Source organism: Cucurbita pepo, chromosome 14 (assembly GCF_057944985.1).
Source record: "Cucurbita pepo subsp. pepo isolate OVF chromosome 14, ASM5794498v1, whole genome shotgun sequence".
Taxonomy (NCBI): Eukaryota; Viridiplantae; Streptophyta; class Magnoliopsida; order Cucurbitales; family Cucurbitaceae; genus Cucurbita; species Cucurbita pepo.
The window spans coordinates 3467100-3486417 of record NC_141811.1 but is presented as its reverse complement, the minus strand read 5'-3'; the positions used below and the strand labels follow the sequence as shown (position 1 = coordinate 3486417).

Sequence of the window (19318 nt, the reverse complement as noted above, 5' to 3'; positions counted from 1 at the left end):
TGGAGAGATGAACAAAACATTTCTTATAAGGGTATAGTTACCTCTGGTGTGACAACGATACATAACGAGCCAACACATACAATATCTATTACCAGTGGACTTGGACGGTTAATGGAAACTGAAAAAGGCTGCATTTTTTAATCCATCCATGACAGTTGGTTAAGCTTTTGAGTTGTCTTTGGGCCCTTTGTCCCTCTTTAGGGTATTAAACTAAGAACATAAGTCAACTTCATTTTTGTTTATAAATGAGCTTCAACAATTTGTAATCCCATCTTCTCAAGCATCAAAGAACCATAAAAAGGTCTCCTTTTTCTTGTTTTTGGTAACCCCAATGGAACCTATAGGACCCATTTCAGAAAGGGAATGGATATCTCTCACTGGAGCTTACACAGCTGAGGAGTCTGATTTCATGGCTAATTTGCTCAACAACTATTGTCTTCCAAACGAGCTCAATCCCGGTTCGAGCTCGGCCGTCCCGTCTGCTTGTTTGGCCATGGCACCCATGGATGAACCTTCTTACTATAGTAATCCTTATTACACCTTGAATGAGAATGATTCTCACCCTCTTTGGTTGCCTAATAATGGTGCCTCTTTGTCCTTGGATTTCTCGATGGAGGATGTTCGGAATGGCGATCGATTGGACGATAGCGGTTCGAGTCGAAAAACAAGGCAATGCAGGCTGCAACAATTCCCTGCTGGAAGCTCACAGCCCGAAAAGAGAGCTGAGATCACGGTGGAACAAGCTACAAAGGACGATAAAGTTGCACCGACACCGACACTAGTTGACACCAACTCGAGGAAACGATCCCTGAGTTCGTATAATGTAAGATTGATAATTCGAGTTCATTTATTTCTTTGGTTCTAATGGTTAGGAATCACGACTCTCGACAATGATATGATATTGTCCACTTTGAGCATAAGCTCTCGTACCAATCAAGATGTATTTCTTAAATTAGTCAATGTGGGACTCCCTCACAACGATCCTCAACACTAATGACATTGCGCTTTGTGATTTGATAATGAAGGTGGAAAAGACGAAGACGAGTACGAGGAACACGAGGGCACGGAAGAGCTCGAAGATTACTTCGGGTAGCTGCAATGAAGAGGAGGATCACATTGTTAGTCCAAATGGGCTGTGCACAAGCAGCTTCAGCTCAGAGGATGACTGTAATGGTGGGATCACTTCCAGCTCAACCCTGAGCTCAAGTGGAAAGCCAAGAGCCAGTAGAGGCTCAGCCACAGACCCTCAAAGCCTCTATGCAAGGGTAACCCTCTAACCATTGTTGAACTCCCGAACTCCCGTTGCCATACTTGAACTCTCGAACTCGGATCTAATATGCAACTCCTTTCAATTTTCCTTCAGAAAAGGAGAGAAAGAATCAATGAAAGGTTGAGAATGTTACAAAGCCTCGTCCCGAACGGCACGAAGGTAGGCCGATCTCACGCGAACATATACGATCTCGGTGTTTATCACACGATCATCAATATCTCGGTTTGTGCAGGTTGATATCAGTACAATGCTTGAAGACGCAGTTGAGTATGTGAAGTTCTTGCAGCTTCAAATCAAGGTAATTTTTGAATGAACAAACCATTATTAATTCCATAATTTTCAAGGCTTGATTTTGTGTTGAATCCAATGTTTGCAGCTGTTGAGCTCTGATGATCTATGGATGTATGCACCAATTGCTTACAATGGAATGGACATTGGACTTAACTTGAAGCTCATGAAACAAGACAATAATGCATCACAATAGACATAGTTTAACGTTGTTATTTCTTGTCGTAGGAGAAACAGCTTTTGAAATGTAACCTTTTTGTGAAAGAAATCGAAGCTATGTTTCAAGCTCGACTTATTTAGTTCGATCTTGAGCTCGGATAAAATGTTGTGTTCATAGTCGATTGATAACTATTTCATGCTCTTCTTCGACTTTAATCGAGTTTGAAAAAAAATATGTTTTTGATGTCTGATTTTTTTTTAAAAGAACGTTCAAAAAATTGTGAGAGATCCCACGTCGACTGGAGAGAGGAACGAAGTATTTCTTATAAGGGTGTGGAAGTCTCTCCCTAAGAGATGCATTTTAAACTCGTGAGGCTGATGATTATATGTAACGGGCTAAAACGGACAATATCTGTTAGTGGTAACTTTGGGCTGTTACGAACGGTATTATATTCGGACTGCAACCAAACTGTATACATATGAGTACTATGATTTTCATTGATACGAGATCTTTTAGTTACGAGAACTTATATCAAAAGTGGACAATATATCATATCACTGTAAAGATACCCGTAGACAACTGATTGTTAAAATATTAAGTTTCGATCAATGTCAAAAGTAGAAAGGGATCTTGAGACTTTTCGGACGTATCACAGAGATATTCTTGCTGTAAAAGCAAATCCGTCGCTCTGCTTATTGGTTTCACAGCTTCTCTCCTTCACTTCGTAAGTAGATATCAGGGTTGGTAGCTTCTCTCCTTCACTTCGTAAGTAGATATCAGGGTTGGTAGCTAAGGGACATGTTCAAACTTACGATATAGATTACGAGGAAACATTTGCCCCAATTGCAAAGATAAACGCTATAAGAATATTGTTACCCACAGCTGCCCGATGAAACTCGAATGATAATTTTTTATAAAATGAATCGAATTCCAAATTAATCATACATTAATCAAAGGACTAGCTTTTTCACGTTGATTAATGAATTTAATTTTTATATTTAAAATTTTGACCTATAGTTTTTTTTTTGTTCGTCACATAAAATAATAAGAAAGTCAATATGATCGATCAATAAATAAATTGAAAAACTCAGATTCATATTTCTAAATAAAATATTCGAGAATTTTTATTGAATTAAATTAATGTCAGATAGACAGAAATATATTATGGAATATCCGTTTTTCAATTTTATGGCTCAAGATAAAAAATAAATTCATGGTTTTAATTAAATTCAATAATTTCACTTGTAATTTGAAATTTTCATTTTTAAAAATATTTTTTTGAAAAAGAAAAGTCAATTCATAAAAAAATGCATTTAATTTCCATTATAAATGTCAAACAAATAATTATAATAAATAATAATCTTATTCTTGTATTCAAATATTAAAATTATAACAAAGTCAACTTTAAATATAAATTATTTGAGTATGTCAACCTATGGGTAATAAGAGGGGAAAATAAAAAACTTAATTCTCAAATATAAATTTTATCTTTATATTTTATATTTTATATTTTATATTTTGAGTTTGACCTTTTTTTTTTCACTATCAATTTAGATGGAATTAAATGTCAAACAATATTTTGATTATATATATATTATAATCGACTAACAAATTATACATAAAGTCAACGAGTGAACCACTGTATATATACTGTGTGTTCCCACATTTGTTACAGAGAACGAAACATTCGTTATAAGAATGTGAAAACATCTTTTTAAGAGAGCCGTTTTAAAACTATGAGGTTGATGACAATACATAACATACCAAAACAGACAAAATATATATATATATATATATATATATATATATATATATATATATATATAATTGTAGAGATGCACAGAGAAATATAACTCTTTTTCACGAGGATTTACCCATCACATAGATGCACAGATGAACAAAACGAACTTCTTATATTCTTTTTCCACTCAATAGAAATAAGATCGGACGTTATTTCAGTTCATCTCCATTTTAGTGAAATTTTTTCTCAAGGATTCATTTTATTACTCCCCTTCTCGAGAATTAGTTTCATTCGTGAGGATGCACAAAAGCGTGGTTTCATAAATACTTTCTTTAGTGAATATTGCTACGTGGGCATCTTGCACCCGACTTCAAGTGAACGTCTGTTTGCTTTATTCCAGTTTTGAATAGTTGAAAAAAACGCCTTTAAAAATTCCTAAAGTCAATAATGTCTGCTAATGGTTCAAAATTGTCGGTGTTTGTCTACCAACCAATATTGACTTGGCTTCTATATATTTTTATATTTATATTGAAATTAATCAAATTATTTCATTTATGTTTTTGGGAAATTAGAAATATAAAATTATGGAAACATTAAAAAAAAAAAACGTAAAATGAGAAATATAGGTAAGAATCGGACCAGTAACATAAAACATCAGATCAACCTAATTTGATTATGAACTTATTCAAATTGAGTTAAAGTTTTATAAATACAAAAATTTAAATAAATTTATAATTGGGTTGAGTTTATTATTTGATAAAAATTGTTTGAATTAAAAGTTCTATTCCTTGAACCGTTAGATTGCGTTTAAAAATGGTCGGGATTCAACCAAACTCAACGAAACAGCTTGACCCAACTCGTAGAAGTGCAAATTAAAAGCATTCAAGAACCTGTGAGATCCCACGTCGATCGGAGAGGAGAACAAAACATTGTTTTTAGTCTGACGCGTTTTAAAAATTTAAAGGAAATGCTGAAAGAGGATAATATGTGCTAGCGTTGAGCTTGTGCCGGAGAGAAAGGAAGGAAATAAATGGAAGCTTCAATTTATTTTGCATAAAACAAAGAAAGCAACATGTTGTTCATATTCTTTATCAAACGCAGGAGCCATTGACACAGTTGCATGGAGAGCACTCAGAGTCAGTTTTGCATGGCAGAATCGTAGCAGGGCACACCCTGGGTGTATTGGAATCACTTCCTCCGCCGTTGGTTGGGACCTGAATGGGCTCATCCACGGCGGCGATGGTGGCGGCGGATTGAGCCATAACCACCATCACAACCACCATAGCCACCAAACCAACCTTGTTTTTCATCTCCATATGATCTCTATCTCTATTTCCCTCTCCCAAGCCTTGTATTTATAGCACAGACCAGCAGCCATTAATGAATATTCATGCTTTCAACATAACAAAAAGTCTCTAATCCCGTCCTCACCCTTATCAAGTTCACGACTTTATTGGCCACTTAACTTATTCATCACAAACCTACGTAGAATTGTAGGTCGGTAACACAAATGACTCGAGTAGGGTTTATAATCTAACCTAACCTAACCTTTTATTTTTTAGTTGGGTTGTATCGTTCCATTGTTCAATTTTTTAATTATTTTAAAAACCCATATTATTCATAATACATGTCACGTTAATAACTAAAATCTCAGAAGACTCTAATATCATATATTTTCAAGTCACAGTACATCACTAACCTCTATTACAAATGTCAAATATATTCATATCAATTTAAAAAATACTGTAGGGTTGAGTTTGATTGAGTTGTAAATCCTATTTTCTAGATGGTCAAGTTGACTAGATCAAATAGGTTCAACCCGGTGAACCAAACGGTACCAAATTTTTCGATTTTCAAAAAAGTCATCCAAATTCAAACCGAAAAAAACCCAACCCAACACAACACAACACTTATTGTTTGGATTAGGTAATTCATATTATTCGAGTCATTGAATCTGTAGCTAGCTGTTATTGTCTGTTTTAGCTTGTAGTGAGCTCCACAGTTACAAAACGCGTATACTAGTGAGATGGGTCATTGAATCTGTAGCTAGCTGTTATTGTCTGTTTTAGCTTGTAGTGAGCTCCACAGTTACAAAACGCGGATACTAGTGAGATGGGTCATTGAATCGGTAGCTAGCTGTTATTGTCTGTTTTAGCTTGTAGTCAGCTCCACAGTTACAAAACGCGTATACCAGTGAGATGGGTCGTTGAATCTGTAGCTAGCTGTTATTGTCTGTTTTAGCTTGTAGTCAGCTCCACAATTACAAAACGCGTATACTAGTGAGATGGGTCATTGAATCTTTAGCTAGCTGTTATTGTTTGTTTTAGCTTGTAGTCAACTCCACAATTACAAAACGCGTATACTAGTGAGATGGGTCATTAAATCTGTAGCTAGCTGTTATTATCTATTTTAGCTAATAGTCAGCTCCACAATTACAAAACGCGCATACCAATGAGATATTTCCATACCCTTATAAAAAAAATACTTCGCTCTCTTCTCTAACTGACGTAGAATCTCACGTAATCACAAGAACACCGAGATTAATTTTGCAAGACAAAAAGGGATGAAAAGGGAAGTTTTTTTTTATTGTGCATAGAACATAGAAAAAAAAGGAAAAGAACAAACAACACAACCAGTGCTTAATGACAATCTTTTCCTTCTTCCTTTTGTTTTTGCTCATCAAACGCAGGAGCCATTAACACAGTAACATGGAGAGCACTCAGAGTCAGTTTTACACGGCAATATCATAACCGGACATACTCTCGGAGGCGGCGGTGTGTCGTAACAACCTGCTCCGCCCTCCGACGGCAGCTGAATCGCCTCATCCACTGCGGCGGATTGAGCCATAACCGCCGCCAGAACCACCATAACCACCAAAGCAACCTTCTTGTTCATCTCCATCTCTCTCTTCTTCCCACAACCAGTAAAGCCCTGTATTTATTTATAGCTGAAAATGTCCTCCATGTGAGAAGATAAGGTTAATTTAACTTTGCCGTCAATGGCGGCGATATTGTCTTCTTTATTTAATTATACTTAACCTACACGACAAAATATATATATATATATATATATATATATATATAGGATTATGACGATATGATCAAGAAATTAAAAATTTGCAATTCACGCTAGAGGAAGGGGTTGAACCTTCGACCTTGTGGTTAACAGCCACATGCTCTAACCAACTGAGCTACTCCAGCTTGCATATATGAATTTTTTGGTTCTTTTTGTCGTTCAATTTAAATTATAAAAAATATCTTTTTTGACTTAGTTGAAATAAGTATTATAGTCATCGTCACGTCATTTGAGATCACCATCGTGTCGATTATTGATGAAGAAGTCGAATCTCACGAGGCACCGCGACATAATTGACTTTTATTTAATGAAAAGATTCTCATGACCAATTCAAAAGACCAAAACACTTAATTCATTAATCTAGATTTAAATATAAAATGACTAAAATTAAGGGTGTGACAAGGTCAAAAAAGGAAAGATTAGATTTTTATGCTAATGGTAGATGATGGGACAGACAACATAATCAAATTTGCTGTCTCCCTTTCGAGAAAATTAAGGTTGAGTAGACAATTATCCTTTTGCCTCCTTCCATGTCCATTTTTATGTCTACGCTTTTAAAATTCATATAAGAACATCTCTTTAGTAGACGTGTTTTAAAATTGTGAGCCTGATGACGATACGTAACGGACTAAAGTGGACAATATTTATTAGCAATGGGCGTGAACTGTTACAATTATATCAAAGCCAGACACCAAGCGACACCAACGAAGGAACTAGGCCCCTAAGGGATAGACTGTGAGATCTCATGTCGGTTGGAGAGGAGAACAAAACATTTCTTATAAGGGTGTGGAAACTTCTCTCGAGTAGATGTGTTTTAAAACTGTGAGGCTGATGACGGTACGTAACGAACTAAAATGGACAATATCTATTAGCAGTGGGCGTGAACTGTTACAGTTATATCAGAGCCAGACACCAAGCGGTGTGCCAGCGAGGGCGTTGGACCCTTAAGGGATAGACTGTGAGATCCCATATCGGTTGGAGAGAAGAACGAAGACATTCCTTAAAAGGGTGTGGAAACCTTTTTCTAAAGCAGATCATTTTAAAATCGTGAAGTTGATGGCGTAATTGACTAAAACAGACAATATCCATTAGTAGTGTTGTTGGATCATTACAATCGTGGACCCGAAATCATTCTAGATAGGATGAAGAACTATTGTGGATATGGCTAAAGGCGATCACTTGTAGACGAAGTTGGCCATTACTTAGTCTTTGCGTTGAAATGGAAGGCGCCTCCCATAGTTGATACCTCCACCATGAGAGGCCATAGCTAGAACATTATCCAATTAGCCACTCCAATAGCATTTGAATTCCCTCAAAACCCCTCAACCAAACTCATTGCAAAGAAGCTTCCTCCACAAAAGATAAGGGTAGAAACGAAATTTCACATCATCATCTTCCAACCCACTTCCATAATTCTAGTATAAAATCACCTTTTGTTATGACTTTTGTGTATAAACCAAACAAGCTCTTGCTCAAAGAATTAGAAAGAAAGAAAGAAAGATATGGAGGGCTTAATTCCTTATCTATTCCATGCAATGAAGAAGCAAAAGCCACGCCACGACTATAGAAGCCAATCCGTAGGTTCGAGCCGAAGCTACCATCTCTTGACCAACGACGAGTCGTCTCACCGACGAACACGATCGGATTTTCAGCCACCGAGGTTCGAGTACTTGGACCAACGGTCGGGGCACGAGTTAATGCATTCCCGTAGCGTTAGTAAGGGTGCGTTTGGATCATCGTATGCTGGCCAGGTTTCAAATAATGGTAACCCTCCTCGCTAGAAAAATGGCTAAGTGGGAAGGATTATTCAGAAAATTAATGATTTGTAAAACGTTATTATTTTTATGTTATTTTTTTGTTTTAATTTGTTTGATTGTATTGGTTTGGTGAAGAACAATGTGTAAATTAAAGTGGTGGGTCTCCATGAAATGATGTGAACAGCCATTTTCAATGCCAATAAGATGTTTTTTTTTTTTTTTTTTTTTTTTAAAAAAAGTCGTCAAAGGTGAGTTCAGCTCAAACATGAAAATTAGTGGCAGCCATCTTGTTTGAATTTGACAATGGTACATTGAACGGTTCGACGTAGGGTTCTTGACGTTCTGGAGTTTCCGAAACTGATCTTATCAAATGTTTCACATTTTCTATGATCATCTCTATTTTAGGTATTTGGGGAATCCTCCTTAATAGACGAAATATTCTTATTATGTCAATGTCAATTGAATCAATGTTATTAGTTGTGAATTCGAACTTTTTGGTATTTTCCGTTTCTTCGGATGATATGATGGGTCAATCATTCGCTTCATTGGTTCCAACGGTGGTAGTTACGAAATCTTCTATTGGGTGTTGCACCATTTTTCTTACAGGATACCGAGATGAGACGAGGTATCACCGAGGAGGCCAAGTTGAAGAAGATAAGGCGAGCGAATAAGGTCTGAAACCTAATAAAAGAATTGAAAGTCACTGTCTATACCAACAATGTGCACATTCCCTTCTTAGTGACTCAATCATAAGAATTCTATGGTTCAGCGTGTTTTGCTTTGAGCAATTTTATGTTGGGCGACCTCTTTGGAATTTTCTAAGATGCGTGAGTGAGAACAAAACATATTGGAAGAACTTATATTGGTCTGTTTTTATGTTGGGTGATCTCGTTTGTGTTGGTATGTTACAATAACGAGGTCGACAGATCTTCTCCATTGAAAGATCCCTTATATGGATAATACACATTTCAATTCAACGAGCCTAATTCTAATTGTTTTGTTCTGAAGCAAACCACGGGGCAGTTCGTCCTATTTAGATATTCACGACCAAGAAACACTGGATTCTCTTTTGGGTAGGCCCTGAAAGGAGAAGGAAGGCTAGAATGCCAACAGACGTCTATTATTGAATTCATCCGACCCGATAGTACCTCTCCTTCATGTAGGAAAGTAAAAAATTTAAAATTTTAAGACGATATAATTTTGAACCCTAAAATATATATTATAGTCTTGTTCAAGAGTTGAAGCCAACCAACCACTTGGAACAATGCTTCCATGCACACAATACTCATGTGGCAAAACGAGATGACACAAATGGGCATTGCCAGCCAGATGCAATACACATTCTTATCATTCAAGTTTCAACGTCAAATTGGGAGCAAAATCTCCTCTTTCTCTTCTATAAATGGCACCTAAACAGCCAAGAGGTACTAACAAAAAGACCTGAAATGGGTAGCATGAAGATTGTCGCGGTGGCTCTAATCGCAATGATGCTGGTAGCGACATTGTCGGCTGCCTATGCCATCGACGACGACTCGATGGACCTCGTCTTCGATGGTCGAGACATCAATCATGGAGTCCCAAGAAAGATCATGAAATGGGGAGTGCTTAATCATGAAGAAAGGGTATGTCCCAAAATCCTCATGGAATGCAAAAAGGACTCTGATTGCTTAGCTGAGTGTATCTGTCTCGAGCATGGATATTGTGGCTAATGGTAAAGCTCTCTAAGCTTTGCTGCTTCTGTACATATAAATGAATCTATGTCATCATCAACATCACTCTCTTTGTGTTCATTAGCTTGAACAATGTGCATAAATAAAATTTGTTTCGTGTTTTGTGATTCGGAATGCAAATAAGACCTGAAACGGTAACCGTCCAATTGATATGACATCTCACAATCCACCACTTCGAGGCCAGCATCCCTGTTAGTACTCGTTCCTCTCTTCAATCAACGTGGTATCTCACATGAACACTGTCACATCTCAGGTCTCAATTTTTGTATAAATCTGAAGGACGAGCAAACAACTCATACATCGAAATAGTTACTAAAGATCTAAGATAATATTGTAACGAGCCAACATTAAAAGTATTTTTGCTCAAATTTGACACTTTCATATTGGATCTAATAATGCACTTCTCGTTTCACACATTCAAGATAAATCATGGTTGTTTAAAGTTTGTATGTAGTAAATTTCTCCTTACTTCTTCACCCCATATCGGTAATAGTTCAAGCCCACTGTTAGTAGATATTGTCCGCTTTGACTCGTTATATATTGCTGTCAGTCTCATGATTTTAAAACGTGTCTGTTAGGAAGAGGTTTCCACACCTTTATCAGTAATGAAATGTTTTGTTCCCCATCCACAACCGCTACCTATACTAATCTAAGTTCTCTTTTCAAGTATAGGCCCGCGGCTCTTAAATGACTCGAGACTTATTTATTCTCTAACTTATGGCACACAAAGGCTTCATTTATATGCCATAGGCCGGCCCGCTAGGGTTCATTTACTAAATAAAGGGTTAATGGCTTATTAATTCTTAGATTACGTATATGGTAGGGTACGTTATTGAGCCACTAAAACTTACGTATTAATGTAATTTATTTCTACAACGTTGTATATTAAAGGCCCCAACGCAATTTCGTCATGATTTTGACATAATCACAACTATCTTAAATGAACTCACGTACCATTACACTTTTACGTCCGATCTTAAATGAGGTTCTCCTTCATAGACTAAACACAACTCAAAGAGTAACACGTTCGAGTTAATAAATTCTTTTAAAGTTCTCACCCATAATTGTTGAAACATGCACCCTCCCTCTCCCCCGCTATAAATAGAAGAACCAAGATCAATGAAAGCCATCATTGGAAACATGGAGAGCAAGAGAGTTGCTTTTGTGGCGATACTGATGATAGTGGTTATGGCAGGTTTAGCCTCGGCGGCCTGCACGAACGCGATCGAGCTCGTGAGCGACGGTGGAAATGAAATGGAAAGTGAGTTTGGAAGCAAGATGATGAAAAATGAGTTTCCAATCCCAATCCATAGGTGTGGTCTTGTACTAAGACGATGCGATTCTGACTGCGACTGCCCTTCATACTGCGTTTGCATGCAAGGAACCTGCACCTGAAAATATCCATCCATTTCATATGCCTCCGACCCCGACCCCGACCCCGATCCCGACTCCTACTACTAGCTGTGTGTTTTGGCTTTCCTTTTCTTAAGTTCTCTATAATTACAATAAATCTCTCATCGGTCGGTTGCTCTCTGTTTAACTGATCAGTTTATGTAGTAAAAATCTTACGATCTATAAATCAATAAAGTTGTTTTGTTACAGTATGTTTTATTCTCACTCACGTGCATTCCAAAATGATTGGTTGTGTGATATCATTTGTAACGGTCTATGCCCATCACTAGCAGATATTATCTGTTTTGGTTTGTTACGTATCGTTGTCAGTCTCACAGTTTTAAAACGTGTTTTTTAGAGAGAGGTTTCCACACCCTTGTGAGAAATGTTTCATTCCCCTCTTCAACCAACGTGGGATCTCACAATCTACACGCTAGGGGCCAACGTGCTCACTGACACAATGCTCAATATATATACCATTTGTAACCATCTAAGGAGAAAATTTGACTCTAATACAATTTGTAACAGTGAAAAAAAATTATCTGTCTTACATTGTTTGACTCGAGAAATGAAAATTACTATTTTTTTCGGATCCAAAATCTAGATTTTACAGGCTATTGTTACCTCATTTCCTCGGGTATAAATAACCATATTTATTATTTGTCTAGAACAATTTTTAAGAACGAAGAACATATAGAACAACATGTTACGAGCAATCACTTTTATCTCCTCGAAAATCGATCACCAATAATCTCAAAGAAATTACAATGGGCGAAAAAATTAGCTGTTACGAACGATATTTTTTTTCATATAAATAATCAACTAGAGGATTATTATTCTTGATTAACTTACCAAAAAAGATAATCAAATCCAAATTTGGAGCAAATTGATTCATATTTAATACACCAAAACTATTAATTTCTAAAAAAATTAAGTGTTTCCATCAAAAGATTTATGAACATACTAAAATTATAAGACCCATTAATTTGTCACCTAAAATAAAATGTCCCCAACATTTGCTTTCTTTAAGCCTATAATTTCCATACTTCCAAAATATGGGTTTTTTCCCTTTATAAAATAATTAATTAATTTCCCATTTTACCCCTAATGCTTTGTTTATAAACTCGACTCGATATCTCCATTCATACCAGACATTTTGGGGTCCTCAAATCTTCTCTCGTTCTTGCTTTCGTATCGTCAGATTAGAAATGATGAAGCTACTTTCTGCTTTAGTTTTTATGTTTTCCACTGTCATTTTAAGTTCGTGGATTGTATTAGCTTCATCTGATTTCAATGTTCTTGATTATGGAGCGGTTGGAAATGGAAAAATCGATGATTCACAAGTAATTGCTTTGATTCAAGTTTTGTTTATGTACGTATAGTTCCGTCTTTTCTTATTAGTCTTTCTCGATCTCTTTTTGTGGTGATAAGGCTTTTTTGAAAGCATGGAAAGACGTGTGTCGGGCAACGACAGGCATCCCAACATTGCGTGTACCAATTGGAAAAACTTACCTGTTGAAGCCTCTCAAATTCGAGGGTCCTTGTAACCCTAAACGAGTACATTTTGAGGTAACTATTGCTACTAAAATTGCCTTCTTAATTGTAAGATTCCACATCGGTTGGAGAGAGGAACGAAGCATTCCTTACAAGAGTGTAGAAACCTCTCTTTAGTAGACGTGTTTTAAAACTGCAAAGTTGACAACGATACATAACGAGTCAAAACAGACGATAGTTACTAGTAGTGAGCTTGAACTGATACACTGTTGTTGTTTCATAGGTTAGAGGAACTATAATGGCTCCGAGCGTGGCTGCATGGCGTAGCCATACCGAAGAAAACTGGATTCAATTCTTGGACATAGCGGGTCTCAATATCAATGGAGCAGGTCAATTCGATGGCCAGAGTTCTTCTTGGTGGAAAGATTGCCATTCAAACTGCACACCTCCAACGGTAAGTTTTTAACGATCTAATTCTAGGGTTTGATCGTTAAACTGATAACGTGAATATTAATTATATTATATGGTTTTACAGGCATTATTTTTCCAAAATTGCACCGGACTCCGACTACAAGAAACTAAGCACATCAATAGTGTCAAAAATCATATCTCCATAAATGCTTGCAATGATGTCATTATCTCAAACGTTCACATCATTGCTCCCGAAAACATCCCTAACACATATGGATTCAACATTTCTAGATCAAACAATGTTTTTATTCAAAACTCCTTAATCGAAACAGGTATCAAATTTGTATTACTTCATTTTCAAACTGACTTAGGATTTCATAATGGCTTTCTAATTTTATTGTAGGCGACGAATGTATTTCTCTATTCAACGGTTCTTCTAATATCAATATCGTCGGTGTTACATGTGGACCTGGTTACGGTATAAGGTACGAAAACGACATTTTCCGTATTATAATTTCATTGTTTTTGTATTAATTTATAATTATCATCTTAATTTCTATAGCATTAGAAGCTTAGGAGAAGATGGAGGATATAACGTAATTGAAAACATCAATGTAAGCAATTGCACCTTAAAGGGCACTCAAAATGGATTGAGAATCAAGACTACAAAGGTTAATTATAAGTAGTTTTTAATTTATTCATATGCAATTTTTTTAAATATATATTACCAAAAAATGACGGGTTTTCTTAACGTAACTACAGGGTGGACATGGATATGTAAGAAACGTCATATACGAAAAAATAACGCTAATTGATACCCAATTGCCGATCGTTATTGATCAACAGTATTCAACTCTTGCCAACACGAGAAAAATTAAGGTATATATCAAATGAAATTTTGTCTATTTTTTTTTACGTATGATGTTAAATAGAATCTATAATTTGTGTGTTGGTTTGTTTTCAGGAAATGGGTATAAAAGTGATGGACGTGACGTATCGTGAAATTCATGGAATATCAACAAATGAAACGACAGTCATTTTGAATTGTTCTCAGACTCGTTGTAGTAATATTGTAATGGAAGACGTAAGCATACAGACGTCGGCTCCAGGAAAAGAAGCCAAAGCGTTTTGCCAAAATGTTGATGGAAGAGCAGTATCTACCGTCCCGATTGTGACTTGCTTATCAAAATCTAATTAAATTTTTTATACGTAATTCCACAAATTTTGAGTTGTAGTATTGGAGGAAAGGATTTAATGTCCGATCTCTCAAAGTTATGAATCTTAAATTCTAAGTTTCAAAATCAATATTCCTCGTGGTCGAAGACTAACATGTTTAATAATTTCAACGAGTCATTTTTCTAAAAAAATGAAATCGTTATCAGACGATTATAATAACAATTGGGTACAATAATTAAATGAAAACGATATGTTCCTAACAAATAAAGAAAATAATGGGTGAGATTGACTTAAACGAATGAGTGTTCGTCATCATTTGATTTTTTATTTTTAATTCGTGAAAATTAAATTTATAACATTCTTGTAACAGCTACACTCGAGCCTACAGCTAGCACATATTGTTCTACTTCAGCTTAGTTTATAACATGTGTATGCTACGGAGATGTTTCCACAGATATAAAACGATGTTTCGTTTCCCTCTCTAACCGATATGGGATCTCACAATTCACCCTTTCTGGGACCAGCGTCCTCTCTTCAATCGATCTGAGATCTAGATTTTGTGGGGAAGCCCGACAGTAAAAACCCAAATAAAAAAAAAACATCTACGTGAGCTTGAATTTTTTTACGAGCGGTGGGGTTGAGTTAAGAAACACAAATAAACACGACCCTCCTTCCATTTATGCACCAACACAAGCTTTGTTACATAAACAGATTATAATCATGAGTCTCATGAGAGACAAATGATATAGAGACAGAGATTTATTTTGCCAAAAAAAAACAGAACACATAACCGAAAAGACAAAGAAACATAGTAATTTCAGGCAACGAAATCTCCACAGTGGCCGGCGGTGTAACAAGCACAGTTGAACGGACAGTCCTCATGAGTTTCACAACTCAGATAAGTTGGACATTCACTACTTCCTTCACTTTTCAGTAAAATCTTACTCCGGAAGCCGCCGCCCTCCGCCACCGCGGAGTCGGCCAGAGTAGCCATCATAATCATCGTCACCATCATCACCACCACCACGAAACCCGTGTTCTTGATCTTGATCTCCATTTTTTATGAGCTCGTTCTCTAATTCTATGTTAGTTCGTTAGGTATTTATACACCATTTTTCGTCTCTAAATTTCAAAATATTTGACTAAATTTATTATTCGATAATTTTTAAAATAGGAAATTAATTAAGCTTTTATTGTAATGGGCATGAGTAACATGTGATCCTAGTTGCTTGTTTGGTTTTATGTTTTTCAACTACTTTGTTTGGTTTTATGTGGGGTAGGGTTTGAATTATTCTAAGGCAAAGAGTCGTGTAAAAAAAAAACATCCATGATAATCTCAGGCTCGAGTTCATATCAAGCTGAAAACATATGCAAAGGGCTTAGGCATGCACTCGGGTCAGCTGATCCACTTAAGAAAGCAAATCAAGCCTCTTCATGCTTCGTTTGCCAAACAAACAAAAAGCTGATAAAAAGACCATCGAGTGTCGGAAAGTAGTTGGTTTCATTCTACATGTCAATACCGACAAAAATGAAATTTATAATGAGAGGAAAATCCAGTTTAAAAACCGTGAGGGTTCATGTCCCTCTATCCCCAAAACCCTAAAAATGCTCGTTGACCTCTTTAATTATTTATCATTTCATTAACAATTCACAATTCGTTATATTTCTTTTTCATTCGATTCTTTCATAAACGTATTTAAACGGAAATTTAATTTCTTATCACAAGACTTATGATGTATATTATATATGATACACGTATAAATTTGAACGAGTAACAATACTGAATGGAATTTTCAAACTAAATTACTACTTGAATATATATATATATATATATAGAAGGAACATGGTGGAACGTGGATTACAAATTTTCGATACTTCCGAGATTTGTAGATTATTACAAATTTTAATATTAATGCCATATGTATTATTGATAAGTAGATTTTTTTTAATAATTAAAAAAATGACCTGATCGGTTAGGTTGCAAACTCTTTTTTTTTTTTTTTTTAATCACTATTAATATTTTCATTATGGTTGTTTTTATTTTGAAGTTTTTCATGTCAACGTCATCCTTAAATAATTTAAGATTGATTAACGAAGATTTGAAATCAAATTATTTCATAAATATCGTAAACATGATTGTATTATTTTTAAATCTAAATTATAAATTGTCGTATTGTCGAAATTTTTGGACCACAAATATAAATTTACTAAAATTCAATTAAGATAATTGTATAGAAAAATATTCCACGTTCAAACTTGTTCTTACTCCAAGAAGATAAGATTAAAAAATGGAGATAAAGTCGATGGCTGTAGTCCTAAAAAAACAAACACTAAAGTCGATGGCCGTAGTCCTAAAAAAAACAAACACAATTTCTGATTTGGTGTGAAAACTTCTCTGTAACAGACGTGTTTTAAAATTTTTTTTTTTCTTTTTTTTTGTGAATTTTTCGATGATTTTTTTATTTGGTATACACTCGACTAATATAATTTAAAATATACATTTATATATAAAATATAGAATATATCATGTGTATTTTAACCAATATTATATATATTTATTTATTAGATCGATAGGATGAGATCAACTTGCAAATATTTTAAAAGAAAAAAAAAATCAAATAAGATCAATTTGATTTCGATTTTTGAGCTTTTAATTATTTATTTTTTTGTTTATTTAAAAATTTTATTATAGAAATCATTTTGTTTCTTTCCATTATTATATCTTCAATTGTTTAATATATGAATGAGGTGTTTTATTTATTTATTTTTATAAAATAACACCTTGCTAGAACAAAACATTTTTTAATTATATATATATATATATATAATTCTAATTCTTTTATTTTAATATTTTAATTGAATCAGCGCGTCTATTCGTGTGGCTGAGATTATATCATTAGAAACTTTCTTCAAATTTAATGAATTCATTGAATAACACGTGACCTTTTGGAAGAGCGTTTGAAAATTAAATAGATATAAATTTAGTCACGGTTATTTTTTCATTAAAAATTCATTTAGATAATGTATAGCCTTATCATCAACACCTAATTTTGAGATTAGTACGAGACACTGTTTAGTGGTTGGCTGTGATATCATTTACAGATATTGTTCTTTTTTACTCGTTATGTATCGCTGTCAGTCTCACAATTTTAAAACGCGTCTCGTGGGAGAGGTTTTCAGACCCTTAAATGTTTCATTCCTCTCTTCAACCGACACGAGATTTCATTGTTTAGTTATATCATGTAATAGTTCAAGCACACCACTAGTAGATATTGTTCGCTTTGACTCGTTACATATCACCCTCAGCCTCACAGCTTTAAAACATGTCTGCTAGGGAGAAGTTTCCACACCCTTATAAAAAATGTTTCGTTCTCCTCCCCAACCGATGTGGGATCTCACAATCCATCTCTTTTGAGGCCCAGTGTCCTCGTTGACACTCATTTCTCTCTCCAATCGATGTGGGATCTCACAATTCATCCACCTTTGAGTCCAGTGTCTTCACTGACACTCGTCCCTCTCTCGATGTGGGATCTCACATATCAATTATTCAACATTCCTCGTATGAACGTAAGAGATATTAAATTGTAGAGTTTAACGGATGAATTACGGTAATGAAACGAGATAGGTTTATTGTGAAATGGAAAAGATTACATGTGGTTGTCATGCACAAATTGATCACATAACACTCATAAACAAGAGAGTGATCAAAGTGACAAATAGACTTTTATTGTTCACATAAATAGAAAAGACACACACACATAGACATGGAGGAAGATGATCCGACACGGCGGAGGTTCTTCCGACACGGCGGTGGTTTAACCACAGAAGCCGTTGGGCCGGCATACGCAACCAGGAAGGCAGTCGGAATCCACTTCGCACTCCATAAGGATTCTAGGGCAACCAAGGGCAGCGTTCATCATCTTCCTTGGGAAATCATTCACTCCGTCGGAAACTAGCTGAATCACTTCGCCGCCATGGACGGCGGCGGAGTCTGCAAAAGCCGGCATCAGCAACAGCCCCACCATGGCAATTAAAGCACCTCTTTTCCACTCCATTTTCTCTCTCTTTGTTGCCCATTATCCCTTGAACTCTTTCTATTTATAGAGATCAACGGCTACTTTTATTTCATATTTAATTAATTAAATTGCGATGAAAAAAGCAAACGGAAAGATATAACTTCAAAATATCCTTAATATCTCGTCAATTTATCGCCATTAATTTCAGAAAAATATAGAGAAGCCATCACAACCAATAAATGTAATGCCTATATTTTAAATTATTAATGCCTATCTTTTAAAATATATATTATTGTTTTTTATGAACGAATATTGAAAACCTCTCTCTAACATACGCGTTTTAAAATTTTGAGGAGAAGTTCGAAAATGACAATATATGTTAGCGGTGGGTTTGTGTTATTACAAATGGTATCAAAGCCCGTCAACGTCTTTATAAAGGTGTGAAAATTTCTCCCCATAAGACGGGTTTTAAAATCTTGAGGGATAGTCTGAGAGGAAAAGTCCAAAGAGGACACAAAAAATGAAAACCCAAATAGGATAATATTTGTCCGTGATCGGTTTGGGTGGTTACATATCTAATTTTGGGGTGAGTATTTACAAATTTGATTAACAAAATAAACTTTCAAGTAAGACACGACACCTATGTACTCCCGACATTTTCTTGCGACATGGTCACATTACTTACTTCTCACTTCTAAGAGTGAAATCTATCCATACAAATATGTTTAGCCACGGAATTCATATGATTGAGCAACCGAAAAAAGAGGTGCACCTTGTTAGTATAGGCATTGATTTTCTAACTCTTTTA

The 19318-nt window shown here is 35.4% G+C and overlaps 3 protein-coding genes and 1 non-coding gene across 4 annotated transcripts; 3 read left to right on the top strand and 1 right to left on the bottom strand.

Moving 5' to 3' along the window:
- Positions 1 to 331: 331 nt before the first annotated feature.
- LOC111810674 (uncharacterized) lies at positions 332 to 1801 on the top strand. Its single transcript, XM_023697417.2, has 5 exons — positions 332 to 823; positions 1026 to 1265; positions 1364 to 1429; positions 1503 to 1568; positions 1647 to 1801. The coding sequence occupies exons 1-5, from the start codon at positions 332 to 334 to the stop codon at positions 1752 to 1754; spliced, it is 972 nt and encodes a 323-aa protein (XP_023553185.2). The 3' UTR covers positions 1755 to 1801.
- Positions 1802 to 6585: 4784 nt separating this feature from the next.
- On the bottom strand, positions 6586 to 6659 carry TRNAN-GUU (transfer RNA asparagine (anticodon GUU)). Its single transcript has one exon. It is a non-coding gene; the product is annotated as a tRNA-Asn (tRNA).
- A 1322-nt stretch (positions 6660 to 7981) lies between these two features.
- LOC147789381 (beta-1,4-xylosidase) lies at positions 7982 to 8463 on the top strand. The gene has a single exon (XM_087117676.1). The coding sequence runs from the start codon at positions 8037 to 8039 to the stop codon at positions 8313 to 8315; it is 279 nt and encodes a 92-aa protein (XP_086973802.1). The 5' UTR covers positions 7982 to 8036; the 3' UTR covers positions 8316 to 8463.
- Positions 8464 to 9736: 1273 nt separating this feature from the next.
- Positions 9737 to 14516, top strand: LOC111810371 (putative polygalacturonase At3g15720). Its single transcript, XM_087117570.1, has 10 exons — positions 9737 to 9968; positions 11217 to 11282; positions 12692 to 12756; positions 12845 to 12982; positions 13191 to 13361; positions 13443 to 13650; positions 13722 to 13803; positions 13881 to 13989; positions 14081 to 14197; positions 14283 to 14516. The coding sequence occupies exons 1-10, from the start codon at positions 9737 to 9739 to the stop codon at positions 14514 to 14516; spliced, it is 1422 nt and encodes a 473-aa protein (XP_086973696.1).
- Positions 14517 to 19318: the final 4802 nt, after the last annotated feature.